This window comes from Nannobrachium achirus (genome assembly GCF_963921795.1).
Source record: "Nannobrachium achirus genome assembly, chromosome: 18".
In the NCBI taxonomy this organism is placed as follows: domain Eukaryota; kingdom Metazoa; phylum Chordata; class Actinopteri; order Myctophiformes; family Myctophidae; genus Nannobrachium; species Nannobrachium achirus.
In genome coordinates, this window is record NC_137825.1 from 37,643,343 (window position 1) to 37,657,711 (window position 14,369).

Below are 14,369 nucleotides of genomic sequence, written 5' to 3' on the forward strand. Positions count from 1 at the left end.
GTTTGCACTTTGCAGGTACGTTCGCTCGCGTGTGCACGTGTGTCATCCACAGTAATGTATGGACTTTCTACACAGCACCATACATCATTGTGATAGTCTAACCAGGTCCTCAGGAGAGATGTTCTCCCCACAGTCGTAAATATTGGGGACACTTTTGACCCTTCAATCCATGTAGACGATTATCTCTCTACAGGAACACTGTGCTAACTTGTATGGTATGAGGTATGAAAGGAAAGGCTGTACTGTAAGCAGATTGGGTCAAAGTATTTCAGACAAAATTTGGACAAGATGTTCTCTCTACGCAGTCGTAAATATCTGGGACATTTTGACCTTTCAATCCATGTAGACGCTGATTTCTCTACAGGAACCGTGTGCTAACATGTATGGTATGAGTTATGAAAGGCAAGGAAGTTAGTAGATTGGGTTTAAGTATTTCAGACACGGTAAGATCTGTAAAATGTATCATTAAGAACTTTTATGAGCTGTATGATGGATTTATGAAGCCTTTAAAAAATATAGCAAGATGTTTTGGCCAGCTTTTCAGCATATAACAGTTATTCATCCACAGTATTAACAGCAATATTCTGGGGAGTTGAACATCACACATTTTGTAACAAATGATGAATACTGAATTACAGTACACTAGCGTACAACAGTCTCCATAACTCGTGTACAAAAAACGTATATCCAGACTCTTATAGCATTTGGAGATCGTGGAATAGTTGTCTGGCTACGCAAGACTAGGCCTCTATAGACTGCACCTCCAAAAACACTTTCATTTCGCCCTGGTAGCTGTAACCCACGACTTACACAGCCCTGGCTGGCACACAGCGGCAAAACAATTTCATCACATCACAGGCACAATGATGGAGGGAGGGAGGTCTGGGCCTCCTGAGATTTGTGGTCCAATGAGCAACCCTTTCTAATTATTTTTCATTCTGGTGCAGTGGTAGATAAATATCTGACCAAACATGATTAAATCTGGCTTTGGTTTGGATTTTTGTTTAAAATATAGGAGCGTCCTTGGCACATTTCCCACTCTACAAATTGAAGAACATTTATGAGGCTCAAATCATATCCCATCACAACTCGATTTGACTGTTCTAGGAACTGCTGTGTAGACGCCATGTTTTCCAGAATCGATGACCTGTGGAAATCAGATTTGGGGGGTGAAGGAGTTGTGGTGTCATGGTGTCAACTCTTCTGGGACCTCACAGGCAGACCTCTGGAGGCTGACCTTGTGTTGTTTTACATACAGGACCTTGTGAAAAAAGGTCTTTTCGTGCCCTAACCTTGCATTCCTGGACACTCCTGGGGGAATCCCCCGTTTCCACTTTCTCACTTTTCCCCCAGTGATGATTTGCAGTGTAAATAAGCTGGTGCCGATGTTACACAGAGACCACATAGAGCGATGATGAGGACAGTGTAAATTGAGTGTAACCTGCCATAAACTTGTTCACAGCAATTAGAGGGAGAAGGTTTACTTGGCACAAGGGAGGGTCCATGGAACACAACTCTGAGCAGTCACGGGGCTGTTGAGTTGCAGTGTTCCATTTGAGAGACCTCCAAAATGCCACATTCCGGAGAAAGTATCTCTAAACCAGTGGATCCCAAATGCTATGCCAAATGCTGTGTGGCACACTGGTGTCCAGAAGTGGGATTTTGTGACAACCACACGTTATTATTGCAATAATATAAATATACAAAAAGGTATGAATATTTTTTCATTTTCCAAATTCTATTGAAAGAAATATTTTAACCACTTTCAACCTGGCATTTTAGGCATGTCATTATAGGCAAAATATAAAATCTCAGCTATTTTTGATTGGACTTTTTTCACAAATGGAAAACAAAATATGAAAAAAGGAAATCTACTAGCTGAAATTCTGAAAGAATACGGCTTAAATGGCTACGCCGTCTTTTTGGTGGAGCCCTATAGCCTTATACATCTTTAAAAGCAGGAGTACAAGTAAAACAGGACTCGTTGTTATGCATGTACAGTGTTTACAGTTTAGTGTTTACCCTTAAGTAGAATTGTTGCAGTTGGCCCGGACAGCTGGCCTAGCGCTCTGGGCACCAAGGTTCATAGGTGGCCTGGCAGTGCACCATGGGTTCAAGTCCCGTTCCCGGCGGTCTTTGCTGCGTGTTTCTCCCCATCTCTCTCTCTCTGTTTCCTGTCCATCTCTACCACAAAACTATAAATATAGGCTCAAAAAGCCCTCCAAAATAGCTTAAAAGTATTAGGAGTTGGAGCGCCCGCTGGCCTACTGGGGGGGGGGCCCGCTGGCCTACTGGTCCAGGCACATGCCACATAGGCATGGTGCCTGGCGGTGTCACCGGTTCGATTCCCGATCCGGACGACCTTTCTTTGCCGCGTGTCACTCCCCATCTCTCCCCCCATTTCTTGTCAGTCAACTGTCCTATCAAGGCATTAAAGCCCCTCAAAAAACAAATCTTTAAAAGTAATAGCAGTTGCCGTGAACACTTGTAAACAACACACTGATAATATCTGATTTGATGCATCAGATCAGTGAAGTCCAAAAAGTCACTAGAATTTCGGCAACTTGGATAGATGCCAAAAAAAATGTTCAAATGGTCACACAAATTAATGCTGTCTCCTCCTGCTGCCATGGCCTATCCTCTTTCCCCTCTGCATGTCACTCGCATGTGCATGGTTCCCTTCACACATCAAACATTCCTCCCTTACGACTCACTGGAGGTTAGAAGTAGTTATCTGGGGGAATGTGTTTTACATTTGAGACCTGGGGTACATAGAACCCGATCTAGGAGCTTGGGTCAGAACTGAGGGGCCTGGTTGTTGCCACTGCTGAGCGTAAAAGAAGCTGAGAGCCGGGCGTTTTGGGAGTGCGTGTGGCAAGTAGGTCAGGCTCTTTGCTACCCCACATCAAGTTTGATTTGATGGGGAGCGTTGATGTGTAAAAGGGACACGAGGGACTATTGGCCACATTGAATCATGGTGATGGTAGAGAGTGTGGGTTTTATCCGAAAGCTTGACCTCCTTGTAGTGGGGTTAATTTTGGACAGGGGTGGTTAGATTTCTATCAGAACCACAATTACCATAAGGCTAATTCTCCTTTTTATGACTTATACCCTGTCCCTGATTTCAAAGGATACTACTAGTCTGGCATGTTTAGCCCCTTGACTCGGTATAACTTGACGTTAGTGCAGACGATTTTCCAAAGCCTTATTAGATTTCCGAGGAAACCATTGGATTCCGTTTATATCAGTACAGTATGAAAATCAACTTGCAGAGACTTAACACTCGCTTGAGATAAAGCAATCCAACACAATGAACTTTATTGGACCGCCAAACCGGAAACAATCTGTATGGTAGAGTATCTTAATTCATTATATAGCATATATAAAGTGGTAGGAATTGGTTTCCTTACTCTTCCATTAAGACATTTAGGGTATTTGAGGTATTTTGTCTTGGAAGAGTGTGGGACACCCGGATTCATGGAACTTTTCAGCATTTTAAAGAATGCCAAAAATAGTCCCTGGAGAAATGATTGATTTATGAGCACAATTCTATAGTCTGTGAGTAATTGTCTCCGCCAGGACGAAAGGCATGGCCGAGAGTATGTTTTCGCCCCTGTCCGTCCGTGTATGTGTCCGTCCGTCCGACGCGTCCATGTGTCTGCCCGTGTGTCCGTCCATCTGTTACCAGCTAATCTCCGGCCACCAGCAGACTTTTGCAAAACACATTTTTGGAATTTTGCCTCAAATCATGCATGGAGCGTCCGATTGCCATTTGAAGATTGGTGACGAAGACATGGCACCCGTTTCACATTGGCCTATTATAGTGCCACCAGGAGGCCACAATAACCTACCTGACCTGGCGGAGACCTGTGCTCTGCTTCTACCATGCAACCAACATTGGCTCAATTATTCTGGCAAATTCAAGTAGTTTTAATGACACACCAAACACAAAAAATAAAGCTATTGATATAAAATGGTCTGTTCACGACTTCACGTACAATATGTAGCGAATCTGTGAATATACAATGACATGTATTACTGATATAGTCCTTTAAATCTGTAGTGTATCACATTCTCTTAAACACACACATTCTGACACAACCCTATTAATTTACTGCAGTTTTTCCACTAAAACTTTCACCATCACACCAGGGATAATAGACCATGACAGAATGTGCTAACAGCCATAATATTGCATCTCATTCTAAAGTGTACTGTGACACGAAACTGTGAAACCTCTACCAACGTGCTAGCATGTGGTGTTTTTCACGCGCCATTAGCTGGCTATGTCACTCGGCAGCATGACTGGCTGTTTTGACAGACCGTATGTCTCTGTTATGATAGCATTGTGTTGCCATTATCACATGTAAAAGGCATTGCCATAATTCATGGAGTCATTGTTGAACAGTCAGAGAGGAACTAGTCCATCCTAATTTGTCCCCTCACCCACTCCGTATGCTCTTACTTTTGAAGCCCAGATTGAAGCCATCAATCTGTTTCATTTGGCTCGAGTTACATGTCAGAAGAACTTTAGAAGAAAATGCCCAGAGACTCTCTTTGCCCCGAAGCTGAAATGCAAAAGAATCCATGTCTGTTTGAAAACCAAACCATGGTCTAACACTGTGTGTGTGTGTGTGTGTGTGTGTGTGTGTGTGTGTGTGTGTGTGTGTGTGTGTGTGTGTGTGCGTGTGCGTGCGTGTGCGTGCGTGTGACGGAGAGAGTCGCAGCCCCAGCCTTGAAGCCTCAAAAGTCTAGTATCTCCCCCGGACCAGAGAGATGTCTCTTTGGTCTAGTGGTTAAGATGTTGGACTTTCGCGTGGGAGACCCGGGTACGAACCCGGGTGGGGAGGTTCGGATCACCTCCGTTACATGCGCGCGCGCTTGTGCAAGCCGTGCATGCATGCATTCAAGTGTGTGTGTGTGCATTTATTTATGCATAAGTGTGAAAAGCATATTATTATATTTTGTTCTTTCTTGTGGGTGCATTTTGAGGTTTATTTAGATAGTAGCGTGTAGAGAGACAAGGAAACCCAGAGCAGTGAGAGGGAAGACATGCGAGATGAGATGGGAGTTAGATTGGAGCTCTGGTCCTCACAACTCACAGTATATTATGGTCAGCGCATTAACTGGCCGAACCACCAGGCACACCCGTATATGTTTCGGCATGTGCCTGTTTGTGTGTGTATTACCATACAGCAAACAAGTGGATTCAAGACCTTTATTATCTTATTGATTTTTACTGCTATCGGATGTAGGAATTTAGCAAATTCACAATAAGTATAATACAGTATACATGTATGTACGATTGTACGTATTAGTAAATACAAGGAACATTTAGTATTTCTCGTTTATGTACAAGTTAGTCCTGGTGGACCATACCATGATTCGGTTTGAGCTACTTCATTTACATTGTCTCTCCTATCCTCACAGCACCCCAACCACCCCTACCCCCCCCCCCCCCCCCCCACCCCTGCTTATTTGATTACATGATTATTTTCAAGTGCAATGTCATCACTCCTCATCTTCAGTTGAATCAACTGTACCTCATTATCTCATCAACAATGTACGTAACATAATTTCTCATTTCTATCAAACTAAGTAAATACTGTCTGTGGAGGAAAAAACTAAAATATTCAGTCACAGTTTCTGATAGGGAGATTAACCTTGAGTAACTTTACTAGTTTTCTGTACAACGACAACAACATCAAAAATAGTCATAAGGGTTCGACCCATTGGTCCAAGTCACATACAGTAAAGGAATGTCATTATGGTCATGGCTTTACAGTCCACATCCATTGAACCAAACTGCCCTTTGCTGTCAAAAAGCAAAACAATAGAAAGAAATAGGATGATGACCTTGGTGTCACATGCCCTCTGTCCTCCAAGTGGTTGAGTTAATAGGTCATGATTATGTCACATTGTGACACAAAGACAGTTTGTTAGTGGCCTCATGAGTCATGCTTGTAAGGCTCCAGAGCTTTCTCTCCCATATTTGTGACAGCAGGACATCTTGCTGATGCAATTTTCAGTGCATTCAAGACCATTAAGAACTTGGACCTTAATTCCAACTAATGACTTTGTAAGACTGAGCTCCTAGCTGTCATAAAAACATTTAGTACACTGTGTGTACTATGTCTATTTATATTTATATGGTCATATTCTTATGATTATGTACAGTACAGGGGTCATCGCCATGTTGGCTTGTGGTGGACATTTTTGTCAAAGTTCCATTGTTGCCACGGACATATAAAGTGACCGGACAATAATATGACCAGAAACACATGAAGAGCTAGCCCTGAATGACCATAACAGGTCTGTAACTCTTGAGAGTGTACACATGGTTCTATTTGTACTCTCTCAGAGTTATGATGGTCCTTGCACTTAAAATGTTTGAGAACCACTCATAATGTGCCAGTGTCATAGATATTCTGAAGAAAACCTGGAGACTTGACATTCAATAAGGTATTATGATCGAACATTAGGCCTATAATGGTGTGTAAAACAGAAAATCTAAATATTTGCCATGGACACATTTGTCAGTTACGGACAAATTGATGACCCCTGGTACAGTTGTATACTGTAAGAGTGCACATTAAAACCAGCAGCTAATATCCAATTGCATTTTGCTTGTTTGTTTGTGTCGCTCACTCAGTGTTATGAAATGTGTGTTTTTATGAACAAAACGTCACCAAGGGGGAATTGGAGCTTTCCTACTGTCTATGCCTTATTGAGTGGCTATTTGACTTTCTTTTCTTAAGCTAAAATACTGGAGCTCTCAGTTCTGAATAGTCTCGAATGCAACTCTTCCTGCATGTGTGCCTCCTCCACACCTCAATCACCCACAGCCGCTGATGCACTTGACACTATGGTGAATGGCTGAGTTCTTTAATTGCACCAAGCTCCTCCTCAGTAATGAAACCTCCCTCTGTTTTATGGTTTTACCCTTCTAACCTTTTGCAAACCTGAACAACATTTGTACATTGTAGGAAGGTCCCAGGTATTACAAACATTCCAGGCTCTAAAAACTATAAACTGAAGACAAATATTCACAGATAATACAAAAGCAACTGAACACAGTAAAAAAACAAAACAAAAAAACAAGTACAACATCATTGAACGCCTGAAAAGGTCCCAGGCACTGCAGGTGATGCAGAATAGACACATTACATTACTTAAAAAAATCTTTTAAGTGCTACAATCTAGCTCTGTAGAAAAAATAAACAAAATAATAATACCATTTGCAATTGTTATAATGATACAACCATTAATAAAAATAAACAAAAACTAAAAGGATAGAGTTGAAAACACCTTCATTCATTGTTATGCTACTGCCCCAAACTCAGTAGACTAAGTGTACACATTGTACTCAGGACTACCAGATAAAAGGATATAGAGTAGGTGACATACAGTAAATTAGTTCAATGTAATAAAATATTTCTTACTTCAGATGTTTGCACAGAAAGCAGACAAGGAAAGAAATAGAGAATCTGTCAATACATACTTAAGCGGTAAGAAAAGTTGGTCCTTTTCTGTACATGGCATGGCATAAGTTATATGTTATAATAGTTTCAATGTTGATTGAGCATGCATTGGCATTTTAACGCAAATATGTGCAACACAATACAATGTAACAACCAGCAATAAATAAGAGAATGCATGCTTACACTCAAGCAGTTTTAACAATATCGATTGTTCGACCATCTGGTTCGATGTATCACTTAAAAATTTAAGCTAGCCTAAAAAAAAAAACATTGAACTTCTAATTCACTCTTTTCATCTTTCCCTTGGTTTGAATACATCCTACATCCCTTGACTCCTGTCTCTTGTGACTTGCCTTTCATTCAGAGGTCATTGTTGGGAACAATGTGGAAACTAGACACCCGTTGCTTTTTCTCGAACCCGCTTCCCTCTCTCATTCATCTGTCTGAAGGATTGTCAGTCGCAAAATCACTGCCTGGATTAAATGCCCTCTCCATAAGGCAGTGTGTCTACCTGAACAACTGCACAGCAAAGCCCTGAGTGTTTAACTGTGAAAGTGTAAATACAGTATGTGTACACTCTCAGAGATAAATTAGCACTCATTCTTTTTGCTGTGTAAAGACATAATCTAGATTGTCCACGCCTCAACTAATAATGGCAGGATGTATAAAGGCAATCAGTCACAGAACCACTCAAGATACCCTGAGAAATTATGCAAATGAAGAAAAAAAAAGAAAAAAACATAGAAAACCCTGGAATTTTGTTCCACATCCATGACCATGTACAGTATACGTGTGTGTGTGTGTGTGTGTGTGTGTGTGTGTGTGTGTGTGTGTGTGTGTGTGTGTTGAAAACTATTTAGTGCACTGGTTGAGTATAAGAAGTTACAGTAGCTACTACTGTACAGTATATGCTGTTGACTTGACTACTTAGGTAGCACTTCACCACCCAGAACATACGTTTCAAATAATATACAGCCCCATGTTATCTTTACACTGGCTTTTAAGCATATGATTAAACCGTATATGGTCCCTCTTTATAGTGCTCTAAATATGGTTGTCTTCCTTGAGTGAAGTTCCGTGTCTTAATATGCTCTTGAGCGTGTTTATGCATTCATTCAATGCATTTTAGATCTGCAAGTGTATGCCTGTGTACAGTACATGCATGCATGGTTACATACCTGTGTGTGTGTGTGTGTGTGTGTGTGTGTGTGTGTGTGTGTGTGTGTGTGTGTGTGTGTGTGTGTGTGTGTGTGTGTGTGTGTGTGTGTGTGTGTGTCTGCGTGTGTCTGCGTGTGTCTGCGTGTGTGCATATATGTCTGTTTATGTACAGATATGCGGTTGTTGAGTTTTAGATTCCATGTCCTTGTCTATCTGGGTCAGAGTAAAGGCCCCTGTGTGGGAGCTCCTGTGTTATGTAGATAAGCCTGAGCACATAGAATGGAGTCGAGTTGCCTTAGTCTTAATGACCTGCCACACAGACCACCTAGTTGGCAAAATCCAGTTAGCAGTTCATATAGCACTTGTCGGGGAAGAAAGGCAGAGGTGACAATAATTGTTTTAAAACATTGTTGAATGGCTGGATCTGCGGATTTAACGGGTTCATCGGAAATGGAGAACGGGCGGCCTGGACGGTCACATGCTCATGTCCTAACAGTCGGTATGTGTCCATCGACTTGGAACATGTGTTCTTGAACAAACACACTGAACTGAGACTTTGATGTTCCGTCATCCTCGGAGTCTGGACAGAAGTGTCAGCTAATTAAGTCAAATGTCGTTCGAGAAATATTCTAAAATCATGATGACGATCCGGATCATTGGATCAAATTTTGGTAATGTTGAGTTAATCCATTTCAAGCATTCCTTGCTTAAGTTGTTACAGTGATAGAAGTTGTCTTCTAGTGGTAAACAGTTAGTACAGGCACACACAAGCCACAATCCAGTTTCATAATAATATGGCATACAGACAAGGTAGCTGCAACTTCTTGATAAGTTTACTCTTTGGTCGTGTAGGACAGAATGAATGCAATACAATATGGGCATGGTGTGTGTACGTGTGTGTGTCTGTGTGTGTGTTGGACAATCGAGGATGGTGAAGCGAAGAACGGTCTAAATATGCAACAAAAATGGACTGAGCAATGTTCGATGAGTTCAGTTAAAAGAGAGCATAATTATTGTTAGTTCAGCTCATTAGTTCAGCTCATTGTTTCCTCAGAGGCAGTACTATTTCGTAAGTCAGAGAATGATAAATTGGGTGTGAAACCCAGTCGAACATCCAAGCTCACACTGGAATGATTACAGGACCATCTCAGACCTCTCAGGGGGTTGGTGTTGACAGAGACGTAGCTTTTTGTCTTTGTGTTTTGCCATGGTTTGAATTTACACTGGAAACCAATGGCTGTGGTCACATCCTAATGATAAGCCTGGAGTGAAGGCATTGGGGTTTTGACTTCAGTTAAGCCCTGGATGTGACTAGGTGGGAATTCATAGCATTGGTGTAATTTCTCACATACCCTAGTTTTATCCCATGCTTAATGTTCACATGGATGATTTGGAATCAATGTAGTTTGTCATTAGTGTAGCTGACGACTAAATGAAGGAAGAGCTTAGTCATCAAATAGTTGCAACTTGTCAATATTATCTGCAGTGAGGCGAGTGAAGTTAGATTTAAGTGATCACTCGCTGGCGACGAATCACACTACAGATGTGGCAGTGGGCTTTGCTGTGCTGGGACTGAGCACCAGACTCTGGGCAATGTCATCACGGTTGATCTTGCGCAGTGCCGTGCACAGCGTGTCCATGCTGGCACAGTCCTTGCTCGCCCAATCGGAGAGCAGCGCACGCACTGGATGCTCCTCCTGCCGGAAGGTGGCGATCCGCTCCTCCTCGTAGCCCAGGAGGCCTGCCAGGTTGCACCAGTCGCTGTCTTCCATATGGTCGGGTGTGTCTCCATCGCAGCCCCTGTACAGGAGCTTCTCTACCACCTCTCTGGTGTGGAGAGGAAGGAGGAGACATGGCTCCTCGTCCACAGTCACCACTGCAGGGAAATGAAAGGGGGAAAAACTGTTATTTTACTTGTTTTGTTTGATTTATTTGCTGCCAATTCTCCATGTGTTCTTACTTTGGTCCCTGTCAATGCCAATCCCCTCACTGTTGGTCTGGGGATGTTGAATGACCAGTGGTTACCAAACCACACTTTATTATTTCAATAATACAACTATAGGCCTACAAAAAGTTTGTGCTCACTGATTTCCCAATACAGAGATGAATTCCACACCCTAATAAAAATATTACCTGGCGTTTGGGCATGGTATTCTTTACTTTCAGCTCGCAGCTTGTCACAATGAGCTTGTAGATCCGCTATTTTAGCTATGAATACAGGTGTGCCTTTGGCACAAAAAGTGTGAAAAGCACTGGTGTAGACCACCACATGCCTCCTCCATACATGCAGTCCTGGAGACCGTAAGTCATGCAGAGGTTCACGGTATCCCCCAGCTATCCCTCTGGCTCTGGATGCCCTCCCTGCTGAAAAGGCTCCTCCCCCACTGACCAGCAGGAATATAACCCCTCCTTGGCTAAACCACCCACAAACACAGAAAAAATTATGTTCGTTAGAGCCCCGGGCCAAGCCACTGTAGGCATTTTGTTTTAAATTTGAACACACTGTTGTGCAGTTTCTCTGTTGGAGAAGCTATAACCAATTTGGAGGTTGGGCGTGGCCCATGCCCACCACTGACCGACCACATTCAAATTAGATTCTAGAATGATGAGAAAGACACTTCATGGCATCACACATTTCCTCATGCCTTCACAAGTTCTACTCGTGCCTTCTGCTGCTGTTGTGTTTCCTTTTCATTTCAATTCCCTGTGCACGCAGTTGAGTACATCTTTAGGATGCAATAACTATGGAATCATGTGTCTCAGTGAAGCCTCATAGCATGAAGCTTAAAGGCCTCTAAATTCTCACAAACTGGTTTGACAGGGCAGGACTCCAAAGGAGCGCATGCAGCCAACAAACACATTGTTGCACTGTCAGGAGTTGTTACCACTGCCTGTTTGAGAGGTTGCATGTTGACAAGACACCTCACTCCTGCGGGGAAACAGTTTCCTGTCAACTGACACGGTGGGGCCGCTTGGGGTGCTGATAATGTGTACATAATATGGTATCCAAAAAAGTGTCTTTCCATCAAACATATTTAGAGCAGCTCTGGAGCTCAGATTAGACCCAGCAGCCTTATTATTATGACAGGCTGTACTGTATAATACCTTTACCATGGGATTTCCCCTTTGTGCAACCGTGCAATTCAACAGGGTTGTTTTGCGCTTTGGCAAGACAATAGAATACCTGAAATGCAGTAGGCATAATTGTTTAATTAAGTGGTAACTAAGCCGACTACTATGTAGTGCTCGTAAAAAAAGATGTCTTTCTATGCCGAGTGTGTGTGTGTGCGTGTGCGTGCGTGTGTGTGTGTGTTACCTGTTTGTGCCTGGGTCTGTCCCTGTTCCTGTAGGCTTTGGCTGTCCACAGATATCCCACTGTCACTATGCAGCTTCTCTGCCTCGGGTGATGGTGTCTGGTTCTGATTGGCTGTACAGTTGTTGGCGCCCTGTTTATTTTGCTTACAGCTGTTCCATCTGGACAAAAAGAAAAGAGAAGCATATTGTGAAAATAGTGGAACATTTAGCTAGCAGAGGGATCTCTTAGACCAGGTGATCATTAAGGGTGTGGTCACACTAACAGTGATAAAGCAACAGGCAACAAGTCATTTTCAACAGTCAGCGACATTAAGCTACAAACTGAGGGCCAACACGTGTCGCTACATGACGGGTGTCACGTGCTAGCAAAGTTGAGCTGGATTCAACTTTTTTCAGTGCTCCAGTGACACAGTGAAGCGTCAAACAATGTTTTTGTTTCACAATTTTCACTCCCCTTCCCGCTCCCCACAATTACTGCTCTGTTCCCATAAAAGGAAGAAGAAAACATTCTTGCTGTTAACCAGTTCTCAGTGCTATTTAACCCTACCCTTTTCATATAGGCTACGCGGTGTGTCTTTAACAATAACTGGGCAGCAATGTAGCTGGAGTGGCCACGTTTGGTCGTTTTGTAGTTTTGAGATACCCTGGGAGCTGGGACACCCGACCGAAAACCCGTGGGGCCTGTTGGGACCCGTGGGTTCGGGCTCGGAACGGACGCATTTTCATAATTAATGGTCGGACGTCGATTCGGGTCGGACATATTGTTGATATAGCCTACCTATGTCATGCATCATGCACTCTCTCTAATGATGCACGCAGCGCACAAACTCCTGGTGTGTGTGGCACTGTGTGTGTGTTCGCGCTAATGCAGCAGGCAAGGAGACATACTGTATCTCTAAGCACGGATCATGTCCTAAACTCTGAGGTAAACGTGTTGTTGTGGTTTGATTGGATGTGGCGTTCCGCTGACGGGAGCTCGTAGCTTGTTGGCGCCGTGTTCTCCAGTACTATCCCTTGCATTGGATGTTTATTTTGCAGCGCTGTCGTGTGCAGTAAACTGTGCAAGCCTTGTCTGTCCAACACACACACATCACATCACCCAAGTAAATCTTGGCTTATACTTCGTCGTCACGACGTGTTCTGTGCCAAAAGTGGCTGATCTACAAGCTCACAACGCCTCGTATCTGCGACGCGTTGTGAGTTTACAGATCGGCTATTTTCCAGACGCAGAAACTTGCAAGATGAGTGTGCAGTGAGTCACTGCAGTCAATTGTGCAGCACGCGTTATTATTTATATTATTTAATAATCAACGTACAATTTAAAACACTTCTAATGTGCAGTGCACATTAGAGCAAGTTTGCTAGTCAGTGTAAATCAGTGGCTTCCTCAAAGAAAAAGAAAGGAGGGGAAAAAGCGGTGGGAAAAATAAGGTTCGGGCGCGGGTCGGACGCAAAAAGCTGTACGTCACGTTTCGGGTTCGGGCTGAAAAAAGTGGCCCGATCCCAGCTCTACACTAGTGTGTGAACTAGATGTAAAGAGTTATAGAATTGTAACATAAAGAATAACAATGCAGGACTTATTTTGAAGAATACAACATTGTGTTAATTGTTAACCAATCTGCATGGTAGACGACAACACTAGCACATCTGCAGTAGTTAAGAGGTTTTCCTCCCAACTCCCTAATTTTGGCCCTGGTATCGGGTAGGACACCAACTAGTTGACAAAACAATGTCAGTAAATGTATTTGAAGCAGATTTGATCAGCTTTAATCTCCCTAATGTATAATGCACCCAGTGCAGCAACATTACTGTATACACCCAAGTTCAAAAGAAACTGATCTATTTGATATTCACTCAATGTAATAGTCCACACCTGCACCCGCTGTCTTCCAGCTAACTCAGTCTGTCAATGTGCCAATTTAAATGCCAGTGGTTGATGGATTGTTGGCCACACACACACACCATGTTCTAGCAAACAACAAGTTCTGTTGAACTCTAAACAAGTAGCAGCAAATCAGCATGAAAACATGAACTTGTGACCTTTTAGCTCTCACCTCCTAGACTTTATTACAAAAGATTGAATTTCTAGTAAATACATTCTTGGGATTGGTGTAGGCTATACCAGTGGTTCTCAAACTTTGACATTTGATGATCTGCCCTTAATTTTGACAGTGTAGTGTACAAATGGAACCAAATGGACCCGGTTCCATTTGTACACTGTCAAAGTTACAGACTTGTAAGGTTACAGACTTTAGACCCCCATAAAGGCACTTAGAGAGTCCCTGGAATCCACTGGTGTAGGCCTATACGGTAGATAATCCATAATTCGGTATGATTCACGATACTATTTAGCGACACGAGTGGTAGTTATCTGGTCATTACACCAATCCTTTTTTTTTTATTCCCAAAATTCTG

The 14,369-nt window shown here is 42.8% G+C and overlaps 1 protein-coding gene across 1 annotated transcript in view; it reads right to left on the minus strand.

Moving 5' to 3' along the window:
• Positions 1-5,830: 5,830 nt before the first annotated feature.
• ngfrb (nerve growth factor receptor b) overlaps positions 5,831-14,369 on the minus strand; it is a 41,764-nt gene continuing 33,225 nt past the window's right edge. The window contains exons 5-6 of the mRNA XM_080747544.1: positions 11,956-12,113; positions 5,831-10,515 (exon numbers count right to left, since the gene is read on the minus strand). Coding sequence (XP_080603670.1) covers positions 10,172-10,515; positions 11,956-12,113 — 502 coding nt within the window. The 3' untranslated portion in view covers positions 5,831-10,171. The remainder of the gene's footprint in view (positions 10,516-11,955; positions 12,114-14,369) is intronic.